Source organism: Vipera berus (genome assembly GCF_964194415.1).
Source record: "Vipera berus genome assembly, chromosome: 6".
NCBI classification, from domain to species: Eukaryota; Metazoa; Chordata; class Lepidosauria; order Squamata; family Viperidae; genus Vipera; species Vipera berus.
In genome coordinates this window covers 52,619,637-52,640,366 of record NC_138208.1, presented here as the reverse complement: position 1 = coordinate 52,640,366, position 20,730 = coordinate 52,619,637, and the positions used below count along the sequence as shown (strand labels likewise).

The 20,730-nt window shown below is 35.2% G+C and overlaps 3 protein-coding genes across 3 annotated transcripts in view; 2 read left to right on the top strand and 1 right to left on the bottom strand.

Moving 5' to 3' along the window:
• CEP290 (centrosomal protein 290) overlaps nucleotides 1-4,534 on the top strand; it is a 63,680-nt gene extending 59,146 nt beyond the window's left edge. The window contains exons 51-55 of the mRNA XM_081330627.1: nucleotides 413-557; nucleotides 1,829-1,902; nucleotides 1,987-2,087; nucleotides 2,796-2,884; nucleotides 3,357-4,534. Coding sequence (XP_081186753.1) covers nucleotides 413-557; nucleotides 1,829-1,902; nucleotides 1,987-2,087; nucleotides 2,796-2,884; nucleotides 3,357-3,545 — 598 coding nt within the window. The 3' untranslated portion in view covers nucleotides 3,546-4,534. The remainder of the gene's footprint in view (nucleotides 1-412; nucleotides 558-1,828; nucleotides 1,903-1,986; nucleotides 2,088-2,795; nucleotides 2,885-3,356) is intronic.
• Nucleotides 4,535-4,657: 123 nt separating this feature from the next.
• On the bottom strand, nucleotides 4,658-15,128 carry RLIG1 (RNA 5'-phosphate and 3'-OH ligase 1). The gene is made up of 7 exons (XM_081330734.1): nucleotides 14,933-15,128; nucleotides 13,953-14,070; nucleotides 12,060-12,155; nucleotides 11,464-11,580; nucleotides 6,191-6,388; nucleotides 5,432-5,601; nucleotides 4,658-5,065 (listed from the first exon to the last, which is right to left on the bottom strand). Exons 1-7 carry the CDS (start codon nucleotides 15,020-15,022, stop codon nucleotides 4,883-4,885), a joined length of 972 nt encoding a protein of 323 aa, XP_081186860.1. The 5' UTR covers nucleotides 15,023-15,128; the 3' UTR covers nucleotides 4,658-4,882.
• Nucleotides 15,037-20,730, top strand: part of LOC308669834 (uncharacterized protein C12orf50 homolog) — a 38,771-nt gene continuing 33,077 nt past the window's right edge. Inside the window, exons 1-2 of the mRNA XM_081330733.1 lie at nucleotides 15,037-15,143; nucleotides 20,319-20,402. Coding sequence (XP_081186859.1) covers nucleotides 20,331-20,402 — 72 coding nt within the window. The 5' untranslated portion in view covers nucleotides 15,037-15,143; nucleotides 20,319-20,330. The remainder of the gene's footprint in view (nucleotides 15,144-20,318; nucleotides 20,403-20,730) is intronic.

Genomic DNA, 20,730 nt, shown 5'->3' with positions numbered 1-20,730 from the left:
GGCACTTTTGAATAAGTTTCAAAATTTGGAAACTTACCGTTAATGAAAAACATATCAATTAATAGCAGATTTTTGCATTTTTGGACTACATACTTCTAATCTAGGGCATATGACAAGGTCCTTTTTGTTATTTTGTACATTTAAAAAGTTGATTTAGAAAGCTATACAAAATGTTCTTCAGAGTAATGTTGAACTGTGAATCTGTGTTATTATAGATGTATGCATTTCTGTCCACACTGCATCTATTCAATATGAACAATTCAGTATGTATGGTGTGTCGTGTATGATTTAATATAATTGATAAACCAATTGATGATGTATCATATTCTATCTTATTTTCTTGAATAATATTTTCTTTTAATGAGATCAATAGGAATCAGTATTGTCCATTTTTACTTTTCTTTACTTTCAGGATGTTTGAAAATAAACTCAAAGAAATGGAATCTGAAATTGCCAGAAAAAACCAAACCATTAGTGATCTTAAACAGAAATTACAAAAGTCAACAGAGAGTGGAGAAAAAAATGAAAACTATTTTGAAGACTACCTTAAAGAACAAGTAAGATTTTATTTTTATTTATTTGGTGCCTTCAGGTCAGCTGGAAAGTCCCTGCTGTTTTCCTTGCACATTTTTTTCAGAAGTGGTTTGCCATTGCCTCCTTCCTAGGGCTGAGAGAAAGTGACTGTGGTTGAGTTAGGACCAGAACTCACACCTTAACTGTTATGTGAATTAAAGGAAATTCAATGTGGGCATAATGTGAAAATGTGACATCTATATTTAATTTTTAATGCAGTTTCTTCCTTTGCAAGTGCATTTTTTTCCTTTCTGGTTGGTGTCTAGAGGGCAGGTTATTCTATTCCACTCCTAGTTCTGATTACTGGGGGAAAACTTCCTAGAATGAGCATCTCTGATCAGGAGATTAAAGCTTTATAAATCTTTTTAGAATCCTATCCTTTAATTGTTCCTGATTGGCATGGATTATTTTATTGTATAGTGCTTTTAGTCTCTTAGTATTGTTTAATATGGAGTTGGGATCAGACACACATGGAAAAGTCAGAGGACATCTGAAGGCTCATTCCTTCATAATTGCTCATTTGCTTCACTTTGCAAAACAATTGTCAGAGGTTTTTATATAATTTTTATCTTTGGTGATGAGATTAAAAGTAAGGATCTCTATCCCATAGCAGGACAGGCTCCTCTTCTGCAGTAAGCTTTTTTATATCAATTTACAAGGTAAAGGTAAAGGTAAAGCTTCCCCCGCACATGCGTGCTAGTCGCTTCCGACTCTAGGGGCCAGTGCTCATCTCCGTTTCAAAGCCGAAGAGCCAGCACTTGTCCGAGGACGTCTCTGTGGTCATGTGGCCGGCATGACTAGATGCCAAAGGCGCACGGAACACTGTTACCTTCTTACCGTAGTGGTCCCTATTTTTCTACTTGCATTTTTACGTGCTTTCGAACTGCTAGGTTGGCAGAAGCTGGGACGAGTAACAGGTGCTCACTGCTACACGGCACTCAGGATTCGATGGCAAAAAAGAGAAAATGTACACATTTCTTCTGCAAAAGATACTGTGTAGCTTATTTACCTCATTATTTTACTTTTGTAAGCTGAAAGTGGCATACCTGAAAATATTTTGACTTGGTGTGTTAAATTGGCAGAGTATCAAAATCATCTTGTAAATTTAAGTCAATATGGACTTTTAAATGGGCTTTCCTCTACTTCAGTCCAATACCCAATTATTGCACTGAAATCTATTCCATTGTTTAACTTAGAATTTTCTCATACTGAGAAGTTCCTAATATTAAAATGAAATCTTTCTTTTCATGCGAAGGCTGAGGTCCTCAAAAGTGTTCCTGAGGATACCAAAACAGAGCAAGAATATGTCAGAGAAAATCAACTTCTCCGGTAAAGCACACAAAATGTTTCCTTTATAAAACAGAACAAAACATTAGCAAAAGCTGCAGACTTCTGCTCTTTGTTTTCTTATAGATTAACTAATGATCGTTTGGAAAAGGAAAAAGCAGAATTAATTTACTTGATGGGATCTTCTAGAAATCAAACAAAACTTAAAGGAGATGACCTTGCAGCTGGTAATATATAAAATACTTAGTTGTATATTCTAACTAAACAGAACCATTAGTAGAATTTCATTTATAGAGAAAGGCTGCCAGCATTCTCACCACAGTTCCCAACAAATTACTTCTGATAAACAACAAACGTTGCTGCATGTGATAAGATCTGATAAAAGTTTATATTTGGAGGTGGGAGACAAAATCCAGTTATTATAAGAGACTATAAGTAAAATGTCTTTCACAAGAATAAAATGGAATAAGATGAATGGAATTCTACTCTTTGGACATAAAAGTTAAATTCAGTGATTTTACAAATCTATTCTACCAAATTGCTTTAAAACCTAATAATCTGTGTGGTTGTTTATATCTAATGTACTCAAATCTTTTACCGCTGTATCGGGTTGTGTGATTCTCCTATAGCACGTGAAAGCCCCCTCACCTCTTACCTCTGCAAACATTAAGTAAAACCAATGTTAACTATGATTAAATATTACCTATATGGCCAGTGTTGCCATGAGTTGTTAATTACAATAAACATATTCATGGAGAATTCATATAAGGTTTCAGAAGTCCTATCCCTAGCTATGCCAGTAGCTCTTTTGCATAAGTATTTCCAATCAATTACATTAGATTATACAGCTGTTCTCAAGCGTATTTCTTAGATATATGAAAATGTATGTGTATTCATTTGTATTTATATCTATAAACTTCTGTTTGAATACTTAGAGAAGACTGGAAACTACAAACTAGTGGCAGAAGTAACAGACCTCAAGACACAGCTTAAATCTTCAGATTTGGAACAACAGCGACTTCACGTTAGTACTGTAATTTTTCAGTTGTTCAATTCATTGGTTATTTGCAAAATATCCATGTTGTCTATAGGCTTAGAAAATATTGATGCATTGAAATTGATCATTATACAGCATTTCGTTGCTAAATATTACAACAGTCACTTTTCAAGTTAAGGAAACTAAAACTTTCCAAGACAAATTTCTCTTATATTGGATTGTAACTGCAAAAGGTAGAGGCAAAATGAAGTTGATATTGTGAGGAATGTATTAAATACAACTATTTAATTCTTGGTTAAATCGATCTTTTGTACTAGAAACCATTTTTTATAATGTCAGATTGTTTTTATTTATAGGGCATGAAGAAACTAAGACCACATTTTGAATATAGGAAAAAATGTAAAGACGTTATATCTGTTGAAATTAATGGATTGTGCTGAGCATATTTATGTTTGTATGTGCGTGTGTTAAGATTAATATATAGTTTTTTTCTCATTAGGAAGAAATCAAAAAGCTTAAAAATGAATTAGACCACTTTGATCCAGCCTTTTTTGAGGAAATCGAAGATCTAAAATATAACTATAATGAAGAAGTAAAAAAGAATATTATCTTAGAAGAGAAATTGAAAACAGTTTCTGAAAAATTTGGAGTTCAAGTAGATATTCCAGGTAGAATTTCTATTGACTAAATACTTGAAGAAGTATTTCCAAGAAATTTGCCAATACTGAATGAAATATTTGACACAGAAAATGAAGAAAAACATCTTTATGAGTCAGGTATTTTCCCCCCGCTTATTTTAAAGTCAATAAAATGTGGGTTATTTCTGCTGTAACTTTTATACAATTTCTTTCAAGTGCCTACCTGATTTATCTGGTTTAATGCTTTCACAGGCTCAAAGACAAAAGATTAAAGAGATTATAATAATGTAAATTTGCTAGTTTTTTAATTGTATTAATTTATTAGAATTATTTATGTTTGAATATATGAATTGTGAATAAAACAATATAATACATTCCTAACTTAAAATGTTTAAGATAAGTCATGTTGAATAAAAGTGTTACAAACTTCAAGATCATTTTCATTATATTCTTGAATATGATAAAATGCTACTTTGTTTTGATAGGACTGGAGTTGTGTTTCCTTATATCTGCTTCAGAAAATTAGATGTTCTACATTTAGATTTTAGGAGCCCCAAAGGGGCTATAGAAGAATAAGTCACTGCATAAACAGATATTCTTCATGATTCTAATGTAAATAAAGTTTTACTACAAATGTTATAAAGTTATTTAAGATAATTAAAATCCCTTTATAAATGAAGGATCTTATCTAAACATTTTAAGAGATGCCAGAATGGGGAGTTGCTTCCTTAACTGTTCATAATTAGTGCAAGTGTTCCTTTCTATAAAAATGCATAGAAACAAAGACTGATTCTATGTATTTTAAGTAAAATGGTTTACTTACACTATTCATGACTGATTAATATTGAAATATTATGTTCTCCAATACTGGTAGCAGCATGTAAACGATAAGATCTTGCTGTGAGGTTATATAGTTTCTATAATAATTTCTAAGTTTCCTTTTTTTATGCCTTCACTACATAGAATCTACTAAGGTTAAATATTACAGTGTCAGCAAAAATGGACATACTATTAGGTGTTTTTTTTAAAAATGAAGTATTTGTACATTTAAAACTAAAAGAACCTGTGAGACTAAAACTTAACTTTAACTGCTTGAATAAAAACATGTTGTGTATTTCACATTTAAGGACTGAAACAATAAAAGTGCCGATAAGGTTTTCTTTATAGCTTCTACTAGTTAGTCGTTATGTATGTATGCATGTATATATGTATATATATATATATGTACATATATATGTGTGTGTATATATATAATTTTACAGTCAAGCATGTATAGACATAATAGAATTTATATTACACTTCAACAAACATTTTACATATCTTTAGCTTATTATAAATGAAGAAGCAGACATACAGATGGTTCAATGTTTTTTCTGAAGAGACTCGGTCATAAGTCACTTATTATATCTCTAAGACTATTAAATCTGTGTCCATCCAAATTCGAAAAATAATGAAAAAGAGTCTTTGGTTCAAAGTTGTACTTGGCTCTACAGAAAGTGACAGTAACTGGTTTTGATGTCAAAGAAGGATCTGCAATTGGCCAGGACAAGCCAAGATGATGTCTGTGGAGCTATTTAAAAAAGAAAGAAAAGCAGTTAAAATATTGATTTTAACAGAGTATAATCTGTATAGCCTTGTTTATTGACAATCCTTGCAGAAAAGTTTGCATAGAAACAAGCAAAGAAATAAGACTATGAAAAGTATTTGAAAGAGGTAACTTCAAAAAGCATGTTACCACAAGAATTAAAGCAGCTATGTTCTTTGATAGTTTTGAAGGCTTTTCTCAGCGCTTTCCTGAACTCTTTGTACATGTGCGCACTTGGCATGTATGCATATTTGGAGGTAAGAATAACATTTTAAAAAGTTCCAGGATACTAGGCTTTTTGAACATTAAAGAAAAAAAATCACAATTCCTTAATGAAACTTGCAGGATTACCTTGATTAAATTTCCATCACGACAATGCCACACAATTCCTTCTATCTTCCCTTCTTTGCATCCATCAAGCCAAGTTAATATATCATTGCGATTTATTGATGGTGCATTTTTAATCTTAAATGTTCCATGTAGCACAAGAAGGTGTACAGGATGTTTTTTGTTTCCTAAACCTATTAAAATATTCAGAAAATTATAACCAGTGTATTTTATTTTATTACAAGAACTCTTCACATTAATCTGAATTGTTCCTTCTCCAAAATCCCATTATATTATAATACTTGCTTCCATAATATATTCACTTCTACTACTATACGTATCTAGGTTTTTTACTTATCTTGTCTAAGAGGTTACTTGGATTGAATTCTAATATTTTATTAGAATTCTAATATTTTATTTCATCAAAGTCATAGAGAAACATATGTTATTTCTACAATTGAATACTTTCGGAAAATAACCTAAATACTCAAATTGGGAAAATAATTTGGAAAAGTTGCTTCATAATTCACTGGTGCATGTACATAGCACCTGTCTTCAACTCTTTAAAATTGTCATATATGGCTGGCCTTTAAAAGTTCCTTGCTACTTTAAACAGTACGACAAAAGCCACGTTCACACTTTGAAGCACTGGATTACCTTTCTAATTAACTTCGTTACACATTTACTGCGTTTTGCTTTTCTACATTATTACATTTGTAATTTCAGTGTAATGGTTTTGCTATATTGTCTGACTTTTTTAAAAAAATGAGTTGAAGTGCTTACCATATGGATTTGCATTGATATTTGTTCCAATAAGTTCCAGCGTCTGCTCTATAATCTCAATTAAAGGTACTGGACAGATTTCTAGAAGATCAGGTTCTTCAGCATGATGCTTCAGAATGAGAGCGAGTTCATACTCGTAATCAACAGCAGAAGAATGCCAACAATATAGTTTGCTGTTTTTTTCTACTGGCACCCAACCTGATTATTATGAAACACAATGTCAATATTGACTTGGGATTGATTGATCTGACATATAAATAAAAATATTAGTGAGATAAATATAAATTTTATTGTATGCAAAAAAAAGATTGAAAAAATACCACTAATCAACAGAGGAATTCTGTTTATTTCAATTCAAAAAGGAAAAACTCCATAGCTTACTCGTGTTTTAAAATACAAAAAGTCATGAAACATGTTTTTTTCACTTGGAGCACAGAGGTATTCACAATTAAGTACTCCTACTTACTCAGAAGTCAAGGAAACACATGACTTACAAAAACTGTAACATTTAGAAAACACTATCATCAAAAATTTAAGAACAAAAAGCAAACAGTCCACTATAATGCACTTTTTAGGAACAACCCTCTCACTTTCAGAGTGACTCTGGCCAGTGTATAATTAAACATTTTGAATTATGAATATATAAGCATGTATGCCCCTTCATGGATTACTGCCTTGCAGTAGCGAAGGGGCTTGCGTAATTCAATGAAGCTATGAGCTATGCCGTGCAGGGCCACCTAAGACAGAAAGGTCATAGCAGAGAGTTCTGACAAAACGTGATCCACTGGAGAGGGAAATGGCAACCCACTCCAGTATCTTTGCCATGAAAACCCTATGGACAGTACCAAAAGGCAAAACGATATGACGCTGGAAGATGAGCCCCATATGCTACTGGGGAAGATCAGAGGGCTAGTACTAGTAGCGCCAGAAAGAATGAAGCGACTGGGCCAAAGCCGAAAGGACACTCAGCTGTGGATATGTCTGGTGGTGAAAGGAAAGTCCGATGCTGTAAAGATTTTTTCTCCATAGGAACCTGGAATGTAAGATCCATGAATCAAGGAAAGCTGGACGTGGTCAAACAAGAGATGACAAGACTAAACATCGACATCTTAGGTATCAGTGAACTAAAATGGACAGGAATGGGTGAATTTAATTCAGATGACCATCAGGTATACTACTGCGGGCAAGAATCCCTCAGAAGAAATGGAGTAGCCTTCATAGTCAATAAAACAGTAGGAAAAGCAATACTGGGATACAATCCTCAAAATGACAGAATGATCTCAGTTCGAATCCAAGGCAAACCATTCAATATCACAGTAGTCCAAGTCTATGCCCCAACCACCAATGCTGAAGAGGATGAAATTGACCGGTTCTATGAAGCCCTACAGCACCTTATAGAACTAACACCCAAAAATGATGTCCTTATCGTCATGGGGGATTGGAATGCTAAAGTAGGAAGCCAAAAGATAACTGGAATAACAGGCAAGTTTGGCCTTGGAGTACAAAATGAAGCAGGGCACAGGCTGATAGAATTTTGTCAAGAGAATACGATGGTCATAGCAAACACTCTTTTCCAACAACCCAAGAGACGGCTTTACACATGGACATCACCAGATGGTCAACACAGAAATCAGATTGACTATATCAGGGGTGTCAAACTCAATTTCATTGAGGGCCGCATCAGCATTGCGGTTGCCCTCAGGGGGCCAGGTGGGTATGGCCAGGGTGGGCGTGGCCTACTGGGTGGGCGTGGCTAAAGTGCATATGGCCTACTGGGTGGGCGTGGCCAGCTCTACATCGTTCGCATCAAGGGTGCCTATGGGTGCCTGGGCAGGAGTGGGACAGATCTGGGGGTCTCTGGCAGAAGGAGGGTCTCTGGGCCTGGGCCAAGGCAGAGGGGGCCGTTCCCTCACTGTTTCCAGGATGGCTTTGCGGGCCGCATAAAACCACTTCGCGGGCCGGATCTGGCCCCCGGGCCTTGTGTTTGACATGTCTGGACTATATGCTCTGCAGCCAAAGATGGAGAAGCTCTATACAGTCAGTAAAAACAAGACCAGGAGCTGACTGTGGCTCAGACCATGAGCTTCTTGTTGCAAAGTTTAGGCTTAAATTAAAGAAAGTAGGGAAAAGCGCTAGGCCAGTCAGGTATGAATTAAATCATATCCCTGTTCAATATACAGTAGAGGTGACAAATAGATTTAAGGAATTAGATCTGATAGACAGAGTGCCTGAAGAACTATGGACAGAGGTTCGGAACATTGTACAACAGGTAGCAACCAAAACTATCCCAAAGAAAAAGAAATGCAAGAAAGCAAAATGTCTGTCTGAGGAAGCTTTGCAAATAGCTGAGGAAAGGAGGGAAGCGAAAGGCAAGGAAGAAAAAGAAAGATATGCCCAATTAAATGCAGAATTCCAAAGAATAGCTAGAAGAGATAAGAATGCCTTCTTAAATGAACAATGCAAAGAAATAGAAGAAAACAATAGAATAGGGAGGACCAGATATCTTTTCAAGAAAATTGGAGAGATGAAAGGAACGTTTCATGCAAAAATGGGCCTGATAAAGGACCAAAATGGCAGGGACCTAACAGAGGCAGAAGAGATTAAGAAGAGGTGGCAAAATTACACAGAAGAACTATACAGGAATGGGCTTAACATCCCTGACAATCACAATGAGGTGGTCACTGACCTCAGGCCAGACATCCTAGAATGTGAAGTGAAGTGGGCCTTAGAAAAGCTGAGCAGCAACAAAGCTAGTGGAGGTGACAGTATTCCAGCTGAGCTATTCAAATTCTTAAAAGACAATGCAGTAAAAGTGCTACACTCAATTTGCCAGCAAATTTGGAAAACTCAACAGTGGCCACAGGATTGGAAAAGATCAGTTTACATTCCAATTTCAAAGAAAGGCAGTGCCAAAGAATGTTCAAACTATCGCACCATTGCACTCATTTCTCATGCTAGTAAAGTTATGCTTAAAATTCTACAAGCTAGACTCCAGCAGTATGTGGATCGAGAACTACCAGAAGTACAGGCAGGATTTCCAAGAGGCAGAGGAACTAGAGATCAAATTGCTAACATACGCTGGATCATGGAGAAAGATAGAGAGTTCCAGAAAAACATCTACTTCTGCTTCATTGACTATGCTAAAGCCTTTGATTGTGTGGATCATAACAAACTGTGGCAAGTCCTTAAAGAGATGGGCATACCAGACCATCTTATTTGTCTCTTGAGAAACCTATATGTGGGCCAAGAAGCAACAGTGAGAACTGGACACGGAACCACTGATTGGTTCAAAATTGGGAAAGGAATCTGGCAAGGCTGTATACTGTCGCCTTGCCTATTTAATTTATATGCAGAGCACATCATGAGAAAGGCAGGGCTAGATGAATCAAAAGTTGGAATTAAGATTGCCGGAAGAAACATCAACAACCTAAGATATGCAGATGATACCACTCTAATGGCAGAAAGTGAAGAGGAACTAAAGAGCCTCTTGTTGCGAGTGAAGAAGGAGAGTGCAAAACTTGGGTTGAAACTAAACATTAAGAAAACCAAGATCATGGCATCTGGCCCTCTGAATTCCTGGCAAATAGATGGGGAAGAAATGGAGGTAGTGACAGATTTTATTTTCCTGGGCTCCAAGATCACTGCAGATGGGGACTGTAGCCAAGAAATTAAAAGACGCTTGCTCCTGGGGAGGAAAGCCATGGCAAATCTAGACAGCACACTAAAAAGCAGAGACATCACCCTGCCAAATAAAGTGCGTATAGTCAAGGCTATGGTCTTCCCAGTTGCAATGTATGGCAGTGAAAACTGGACCATAAGAAAGGCTGAGCGCCAAAGAATTGAAGCCTTTGAACTATGGTGCTGGAGAAGACTCCTGCGAGTCCCTTGGACTGCAAGGCGATCAAACCGGTCAGCCCTAGAGGAGATCAACCCTGACTGCTCTTTAGAAGGCCAGATCCTGAAGCTAAAACTCAAATACTTTGGCCATCTAATGAGAAGGAAGGACTCACTGGAGAAGAGCCTAATGCTGGGAAAGATTGAGGGCAATAGAAGAAGGGGACGACAGAGAATGAGGTGGCTGGATGGAGTCACTGAAGCAGTAGGTGTGAGCTTAAATGGACTCCAGAAGATGGTAGAGGACAGGAAGGCCTGGAGGAACGTTGTCCATAGGGTCACGATGGGTCGGACATGACTTCGCAACTAACAACAACAAAAAGCATGTATGTAAAAAAACAGAAGGATTCTCATGATAAGGATTAATATTCTACTCTCAATTTGGCTAGAAAATATTAACACATGATTTGTTGCCTCTTCTACATTTTTTTCAAATGGTATCACAACAATATGAAACTTGTAAGAACTAGTGCAACTCTTGAAACTTGAATGCTTTACAGATATGTGAATTTCACCTCAGAATGCCCAATCAGTGCTGGGAATTCTGGGACTTGAAATCCATATATCTGAAGAGTGCCTGGGCGGGGGAAGGTTAATCTTATGGTTATGGCAAATAAACCTAAGATTGCCTCTACCGATTTTTTTGTAATTAGTATAATTGTTGACAGCTTAATTGGAAAAGAATGGAATAAATCATAATCTATTTTTAGTATAATACAGTCCATTAACAATTTTCACTCTGAAGTTGTGGTGAAAGGAATATATATTTTCCAGGTAGCTGCTTACATACTAATGTTTCTTTTGCTTGTATTATTGCCAAATGGGAAGCTGTTAAATGAGAACCCTCAGGATAGGATGTTTTGCTGAATTCACCTAGTTTCACTCCCCCCCCCTGACATAATTTATCTTTAAAATGGAAGGGAGGTCTAAACATCACTGATAAAATGATAAAGGAAACAAAATTACCTAATATTTCCTTTTTTGAGAGGGGAAAAATAAACTTGGAAGTTCATCAAAGAAAAGTTCAAAATGAAAGATAGGAATATTTTTCATGATATATTTTGAAGATGAGGTAGAAATAGGATTTTCCCAAGAAAAAAGATAAAAAGAAGAGCACACACTTCCTTTTCTTCTGATCAGGTAGGCAGAATTAACTTTGTACTTTCCAATCACAATCCACATTTAGATGTCCTTTACTTGATACTATACCATTATTACTGACTTCATTTAAATAATTTCTAGACTTATTTTAAAAACAAATTTACAGGAATGATTTATAACTAACACGATAAATAAAATATTTCCTAAAGATGAAAGATTAAATAGTTGACTTTAGAAGTTTAGAATAGAATTTCTCATATTAAATAATATTTTTATACCTGGAATGTGTCCATTTTCATCAGGAAAAGGCTTTCCATTGTAGTACTCTATGTCCTTGGCTGGAATCCAGCATTCAGGGACAGACCTGAAATCTTCTTCAATATTCCACGTAAATCCTGTAGGCAAGAATATGTACACCACCTTTGTAAAAGTTACCATCTAACTATCTTCTGCCTTTGAACAGGTTTACAGTTTAGGGTAAATAATGAATAACAATTTGGCACTGGCAATTCTGGTTTTGTGTGTCAATTTTTGATTGCTATTATGTTGCAAGTATGACAACTGCTAATCTGCTTCTACTGTTGCTGTCCCATTTAAAGATTTTGAAGTGTATTTTCATTGTTATTGACAAAATGACAAATCAAAGGATCTTCAAACTACTTTAACATATGGCACATCATACATTCAAACTACTGATTTATTTTAGCAAGGCAGTCGTACATCAGAATTTGATCAAAACATTTTAACATACTGCTAATCAAGAATTGATAATTCTCTAGATATTTTTTTAAGGACAGAGGGAAACCTAACATGAAATGCCTTCATTATTACTTTTTTCTGTTACAATATATATTTATCAAAAAAAATCACGTACCTTTTGAGTGTTCTGCTGAGTACATAAACTGCTTAAACTTCTTCTCAGCTTGCTTGTTCGGTTTTCTATCAAGTCGGGCCCAAAGATAGGGATGACCTACAATGAGATTGAAAGTTTGATGCTTTTTTCAATTATTTCATAAACAAGGTAATCTGAGGTCTTGTTGAAGCTGTATATATCTCCAGAAATAAGCAAATGTGGTACGACCGTATAAAAAAATAATGCATAGATTCTATAAGTGGTTGCACCATTGTGAACTGAAATAACAGCAATCAAGCATTACCCAGATTTTTCACTCTACATTTTTGCTTTCCTGAGTCTTCTAAGTGTACTTCAATTCTGACTATCAAAGTATTATCTACATATTTCCAACTGTTAGCGTTCTGACTTCTAGCTATCATACCTTTCAGTCTTCTCATCCCTATATTTAGTGACAAGATAAATAGAAATGGAAACTAGAATCATCCTTGTCACATACCCTTTCTTATTCTCAACCACTGTTCCAAATTCAGTAAGTTATAGTAGCTCTTGTGTTCACTGTAAAGTGTCCTAAGAATGATCACATGTACTGTTGGTCTTAATATATTTCATATTCATTCATGATTCACAAAATCAAAGATCTTGCTATATCCAGTGAAACGGTAAACCTATTTCATGTACTTCTCTTGCTTTGTAATTACATGACTATTTTCTGCTTACATCAGAAATAAGTGCAATGGATAAGCATCTGTAAATTTTCTTCTATCTATATTCCTTCCTCCCTGTTTTTTTTGTCTTTTTTGTTCATTGAACATCTTTACCATAATTAATGGGTTTTTTAAGTTTTGATCTTGTTATGTATCTTATATAATTATCTCCAGATACATCATTGAAGTTTTGACATTTTCACAGATATTTTTCTTAAAATCATTAGCTACTGAATCCTTCCATTACATCAAGGTAACAATTTCCCAAAAAAAGACAATATATTTTACTAGACAATGCTCCTTAAATGAAATGTTTGTTTGTAATTTTTGCTTATTAAAACTCAATGAAATTCATCATAATAATCCTATGATTATTTTAGACTTAAATATGCTTATCTGGATTATGATCTTTGTTATTAAATGCAATAATGGTTAATTCAGGACAAATATTTTTATATTAAGGTGGCATGCTACAGGCATATTATAGAATATTAACTAATATCAGTTCCACAATATTAGTTTCTGTCCTCAAAATCCTTATAATACATCAGAATAGTATTATAAATTATTACTGAATGAAATTTTATACAGAAGTGAACATTCATATTAAAAAATCAATGTCTAAAAAGATGGATAGCTTGGATATTTCTGTCCTTGTTTAGGATTACTTAACTTGTCATATTCTCACCTAAGCAATTCTCCAGTTCTTCAAAAATACTATCTAATCCTGGTGTTTAACAACAATTTATATTTAGTCTAAAAAAAACCAGACCCTGCATTTGTAGGAAAATGCTAGGAAGAAAAAAATGGTTGTAAAATGTGTTGTTTGAGTGTAATGGTCTTCAAGTAAATAGACTGCAAGATAAAGCTCTCAGATATGGCTATATTTGAAATTTCTTGGGACAAGGTACCCATCTAACTTTAACATTCAGGACCTTCATAGCCAAACTTCTATGGCTTAGACAGCATATACTGCCACATGACTATATTGACAGCTACATTATACTATTCAAATTGAGGCATTACTAGGAAACTAAGAGCCATGCTGAGCAGGCAGGGCCCTCTTGTCTGGCATTTTTCAGTACATGGAAGAGGAACATCCTAATATTTTGAATTATTTATTTATTTACAAATAATGTGCATGCTACTTGCTCATATACATAATACCTAGTCTAATAACATTTTTAATTTAATTCTTCTATATTACCTTTGTAGGTAGTTATATAACAGCAAGTTCCATCCACCTTTTCTGTTGGGATTGCACTGTATATATCTGCAGCTAAAGCCTTCTTACTAATTGAGTTGGTGGCCAACACTTTAAAAGACTGAAAAGAACATGGTCATTGTAAACTTTTAGGCAAATGTAGTCTTCTTTAACACTTTAATAATTTCTATCAGAGGCTTTTTTAAAAAAAATAGGATGACCCCCCCCCTAAATTCAAACTGAGTCTGTTTGAAATTAGAAGCATAACTAGCAGAAAATTTAAAAAACGGATGAAGGTATAATGTTTGTTGTAATAATATGTTGGGATAAAGTTAAATCTTCTAAAAAATCTATGTGTTCAAATAGCTTTTATGAAATAATGTATTAAATCAACGCATGATAGCTGCAAGTCTTGTACCAGCAGAAATGATTGGTGGAGCAATATTCTACCAGCTAAAAAGTAAGCCAGGATGCGTTATTCTCCCTGAAAAATCTAGTCCCACAAAGAGGTAGAAATCTGAGGAAGTAAGTTCCAATTTGCCAACTTCCTTTTGAAGTGTGAAAGGCTATTTTACGCCTTTCGCTATTTGTAAAAAAGTATTTGCACCTAAAAAAAAAAGCCCACGAGTAACTAAATAATTCACATGGATGCCGTCCTGTGTATTGATAACCAAACTTGGCAGAGATTTTGGAAGAGGTGAAGCGACTCCACCTCTTAATGCAAAGTCGTTCCTTGCCGGAGATCCACGGTAGTTTCACGTGGCCGTGCTGCAAAACTGGGCGAGAAACCGGCGCGAATAATTCTCGGTGCAGATGGAGCAGCAGACTGTCTTTCGCGCAGTCAAGCTCGTGTCTGGTTCTCCTAAGACCCGCGAAGGTCCGGAAAAATCAATATCCGATTCTTCGCTTGAGACTTCCCAGTTTTCCTTTCTGACAGGCCCGAGGCTCCCCTTCACCTCAGCGGGTAACTCCGATCCCAGTACCTGGCGCTCCCGCTTGGCCGAGGGCTCCTCCTTCACTTGAGTCACGAAGAGGCAAGGCACCTTCTGCTGCACCGAACTCAGGCGGCTCATGGCCCCAAGAAGACGCCCCTTCGCCCCCTGCGAGCGGGAAGCCTCCAATTTTCAACTGCTGTAAGCCGCTTCCTAGCCAACTTGGAGGCCGCCTCCTTGAGCGGCGACAGACGCGGCGGGGGTAAGTCTCACTGAAAAGATTTCTGGGAAATGTAGTCCAAGGCCGGAGAGAGACACCCTTCCGAGTGATTTACTCGCTGAATTAGAGGAGGGGAATTCTTTTGATGGCAGTTTTCATCCCTTGTTCTTCAATCAGCCTTTACTAAACCAAGTGCCCATCCTGATGTATTAAAACTACAACTCCCAGCCAGCACGACTAGGACGTTAATCTGAAAGGGAAAAGAGAACGTAGTACACGCGCCCCACATAACCACTTCTTTGTTACAGCTTTAAATATTTTAGAAGTTAAGAACTGACCTCGATCTTAATGGTTTAACCTTTAAAACATTTCACAGATTTTTTAAAAAATGGTTCGTATGAAGAATTCATACAGATGCATTTGTGCAATCGGAGATTTTTAATATTTAATAAGAGAGAAAAATTAAAAATCAGGTACCTTGCAAAAATATCAAGAGTGTTTATTGTTTTATATCCTAAAAAATATGTTAGCCTTTAATACTTTGGTTTTCATATCAAAATATTCTGCCATTCAGAATCATTTTCCAATTACTTTAAATATTTGGGAATATCAGTTACTATCGTTCCAATGAAGAATATACATTATTTTTAGAATTCACCTTGCATTTTACATTGTATTGTTCTCTGATACAATGAAATTTAAGGTGGCACTTGTATAGGACTAAATAAAAAATCCAAATCCAATGCTAGATGGCAGTATAAAGATACAAAGCAAATTCTTTTCTGCCATCCAGTGGTCCTTCTGATGTTTTCAGCCCAAAGGTGGCATGTCTACAGTAGTTGAATTATAGTTCAGGAACAGCAATGGGAATGTTTGTACTTGTTCCTTGTCAGAAATGGCCAATACTGATTTTGCAATAGTACCTAATGTCTGTGTTTATCACTTTATACAAATGATTGAGTCACTTGCAAGGGTTAAAACAGAAAAATTCACAGGCATCCAAAGATAAATAGCCCCAGGCACAGAAAAATGGCACATTGAATTTATTTACCTGATCCAAATGCCTGGGGAAACAGCCAGGTCTTCAGTGTCTTACAAAAGTGTAAGTGTAACTGAGTTGCTGCCATCCAAATCTTCAGGGTGACACTGTTCCACAGAATTAGGCTTTTATCTGAAGAGACATTCAGAAATGCTGCATTCATTGTACAGAGGCCTTCTTTGAAAAATTATGTATGGCTTCTATAAGATATAAAAGCAGCCTTAAGTGTGAAGCCATTGATTCATGAACATTCCTTGTAAAGTTTCTGTGCATTACTACCATTCTTCCCAAAGTGCTTTGAAATAATAAAAATAATTATATAACTTTTTCTTATTTACAATATTTTACAAGGTTAATTATTACCATTTCTAAACATTTATCTCTGGAGTAGCTTCTGTACACTTAGCTACATTTGGATCAGCAATTATTTTTTATTTATTTATTGAGTTATTGAGTTATTTTTGTAAATAACTCAAGGCACAAACATACCTAATCCTTCTTCCTCTTCCTATTTTCCCTACAATCCTCTGAAGTGTATTGGGCTAAGAAAGTGTTTGGCCCAAAGTTATCCATCCAGCTTTCATGCTTAACCCTCACAGACTCCTGGTTTCTGGCCTGGTGCCTTAATCTACTGGACAAATTGGCTCTCACATTCATGATTATTTTCAGGTTCCTTGAAAAATAATGTTTGGACTTTTTGGACTTCCGGTTTGCTGCGTGGCTGCCATGGACACCTGGAAGACGAGCTCCGTCTTCCCTGTCCAGTTTCGCACCGCTGGGGGACCCTGAAAAGGGTTGAAAGTTGCCCTGTAAAGGCGACCAGGAAGGAGGGGCTGGCAAAATCCTCCAAACCGGCGGACGAAAGACCGGCCATAGAAATATGGCTTGTCACTAGGCTGCAGACAGCCAAAGTCACACCTACCATCAGGCAACTTTAAAGCAGCGTGGAAGAGACTGGGTGAGATCTACCTCTCTTAAATCCTAATTATTTTCTGTACCTGCATAAGCTGCTAAAGTATTTCCCCCCCCCCCGCTGTGGAGAGGGAAGGGAGATCTTAGCCCTCCCTCTAGAAACAGTGGCGGAGTTTAAAATGTTGAAAAAATAACTGGATCCTAATCGGAATTCTATTTCCTAAAGTTGGTGGACTAAAAGACTCTCCATTCTTTATTTTTTACTTTTTAGTTTTACTGAAGATCTGGGTTTTCCCTTTTAAAATTGAAGTAAAACTGAAAAGATCAAAATAACTTTGGGGCAACATCTTGTGGCTAAACTTGATACTTCAACCTGCTATTGTCTAAAAGAGACTTGGCTGACAACCCAGAAAATAGATAAGATACATGCAACCTTGAAACTTCAGCTATGAAAAGCTCAGCTGTGCTTTTTATCTAGTGGATTTCCTGACTTTAAAGCTTTTAGTCTAATATACTATCATGGAAGAAAACCAGGAACAATTTTCTCCTATGGAAGAAGATCAGGAACAATTTTTTGTTATGTTGAAAGCAATTCTTCAAAATCTCCTTACAGCTGGTGAACAAATAAGAAGCTACAGGAAAAAAAAACAAGAAGGCAGCCTGGATATACAGTCTCAAACTATGACCATAACTAAAGAATCATCTATACAGAATACAACAGAAAAAGTGGAACAAATAAATACTATGACAGAAGATTTAACTACTCAAAAAATACAGATAATGGAAAATCCAGAAAAGAAAGTGACAATATGGAAAAAGGAAAAGACTTCCTATACAAATCAGAAGGAACCTGAGGATCAAAAAGAAAAACAGATGGAAGAGAAGACAAACAGTTCAGGACAATTACGTTGAAATGGAAAAATAAAGAGAAGACTTGCTGGATCTGCTAGTCCTCTCAAAAAATGGTGACTGAATGTTTTTTGCAATGTCATATAATAGACATAACAATACAAGATTTGCTTTATGACCCAAAAGCACAGACATGGAAGACGATTTGGCAAAGAAAGAAAGCTAGAATAAGACTGAAGAAAAATGGGTTTTGACCTACTTATGAGAATTAAAATAGAATATACTTAAATAGATAAGATGTGTATTTTGAATATAAGATATTGTTATGAATTGAGATAAAGAAAATTTTGGTTATGTAAAATTTAGAAGTATAATTACTAACAGTTAAATTTGAATATTGATTTGTATGTAAAGGTCACTTAAAGGTGATTAAGATATGTATAAGCTAAAATCTTATTGATGAATGTAATAAATAGGTCTATGTAGCGGTAAGAAAAAGAAAAATTATTAGTTTAAATATCAGTAGATACAAAGAGGAAGAGAGAGGAAGTATTAAATGTTGAAATAAAAGAAATTTTGATTAATAAATATAAGTTATTTGAAAATTATTAGAAAATAAGAATATTATATTGTATTATTAATTTGTTGATATAGATGGTGAGAACTTATATAGATAAGATGTGTATCCTGAACATTAGAACTTGTGAGGAATTGTGATAAAGGAATTGGGGTCAAGCAAAATTTGGAAAAGATAAATGTTAAACGTTAAATTTAAATATTAATGAGAAATTAAAATTGGGAAAAAATTATTAGGTCACTGTCTAAAAATTGAAAGTTAAAACAATTAAGATATAAATAAACTAAAAACTATTGATAAATGTCAGAAAGTTATTTTTATTTGATTGATAGAATAAGAATTGTATTAATCTAATTACGAGACAGTATATATTAAGGGGGAAAGAGAGGGAATACTTACTGTAATACAGACATGTCAAACTCGCGACGTCACATGATGTCACGCGACATATCGGAACTTTTCCCCATTGCTGAAAATGGGATGGGCGCGGTTTCTCCGTGACGCTCCGGCCCGCGGGCCAGCAGTTTGACACCCCTGCTGTAATAGTTTGAGATTTGTACTAATGATATTGGTATGTAATTGAATTATTGTAACTCAGCCGCTACGTTGCTTTTCAAATATTTATTTATTTTATTTATTTTATTAAATTTATATACCGCCCTACTGTATTCCCGGAGGACTCAGGGCAGTGTGTGCCTGAGATATGTAGATGGAATATTAGAAAATCAATAAAAATATTTTTAAAAAGAAAAATAATATTTTAATATGCTCTTCAAATGCTTTCCCTTCTTTGAAAAAAAGTAGCCAGTTCTTGAACTCTAAGTATAAAATTTTTAAACAAATGTGAATTTACAAATTAATAACATAAATATTGTGATGGGACCTGGACCTACTCAGCAAAAATACAGTACTGCTCTGTTATTCTATTCATGTCTCATATATTGTAACAAATCTTTTCCTTATGTTATCTAAAACTTTATGGTTAATTCTTGATTGTTAGCCACTAAGAACTGATTATAAATGGGTTATAAATGAATGTTATAGAAATACGTAGAATTAATGGAAGCTGCAAATATTAATTTAATTATACAGCGAAGCCAATTGGCTTACTTTCACATGCCATATTTATGGTTTCCTTTATGAACATCTAGTACATTGCATTGCATGTGTGAATCTGCTTTAGGAGTTCCTGTAAACTCCTGTAAACAGTTTTTGCCACTGTTCAGTAAATCCTCCTCCCTCCCACATAAGTGGAAAGATCAAAGCTAACTTTTTTGGTTGGCCTTCTTAGGATATTTTTTTTCAATATGTCTGTGCTTTTCTTTCTAACAGATTATTTATCTCAACCCAAATATCCCCAGACAATGAACTTTTCAGAACCTGCATTTAAACTGTGCGAAAGTAACAGTAAGCAAAGAACTATACTTACTTTCTTGCAGTTAAGCATCTATCCCATAGCCAAACATTCTCTGGCAATATTAGTAGTTATTCAAAGACTTAGCGATGCACATGCCATAATACACTACATATGTGTGTATTATGCTATAACCATAATAAAGATCTGATAGATTGATATGTGTGTTAATAGCATATATGATGGCAGATACTGTAAGCTTAGAAACCAAATCATTTAAATAATTAAAATCCTGGCAAATTGGGAGTTACTGATATAGAAAGGATGAGGATCTTTATTCTCCTTGTCTCATTCTCAGTTCTGTCCATTAAGTATGAGTTTCAGAAATTCTCTTAACTGAGTTCTATTTCTTTCATACATTTATGCTATGTTGGAATAATCAGATGAGTAGACCATGTGGAAATTGCTATCTTTCCTGTTTTCCAGCACTTAGGAACAATGAAGATAAGTGAGATTTCCCAGTTTGAGGGGTCATATGATGTCCTTTGTGATGATGTCATAAGAACTAAGGTAACAATGAAAGAAATTCTGGAAGTTTGAATTTGTGCACTGTCTAGCAACCACTTTCAATTTGTGAGCTCTTCAACAAACCTTAAGAAGGTACCGTCTGTTTTACAATTAGTATAAGAAGCTTTTTGGTTAAAACTATCAACTGGAGGTTTCCCTTTAAGAGGAAATAGAACTTAGATCCTGAATTCAGCTGTACTCAGAACAAAAGGGAATATTCTTCCCATACATGTTGATAATTCCAACATTTGTGCTTGGATCTTTCTAAAGACAGTGGAGTAGAAGCACAAGAGGTGAAATGACAGAAGTTGGGGATGACTGTTTTTTCTAT

Bases quoted from the DNA above. Each gene is read 5' to 3' on its own strand.
- RLIG1 (XM_081330734.1), bottom strand. From the start codon at position 15,022: ATGAGCCGCCTGAGTTCGGTGCAGCAGAAGGTGCCTTGCCTCTTCGTG. The intron at 11,581-12,059 runs GTACGTGATTTT...TCTTGCCTACAG, and splicing joins CTCAGCAGAACACTCAAAAG to GATTTACGTGGAATATTGAA. The intron at 6,389-11,463 runs GTATAAAAATAT...CATAATAATCAG, and splicing joins TGAAAATGGACACATTCCAG to GTTGGGTGCCAGTAGAAAAA.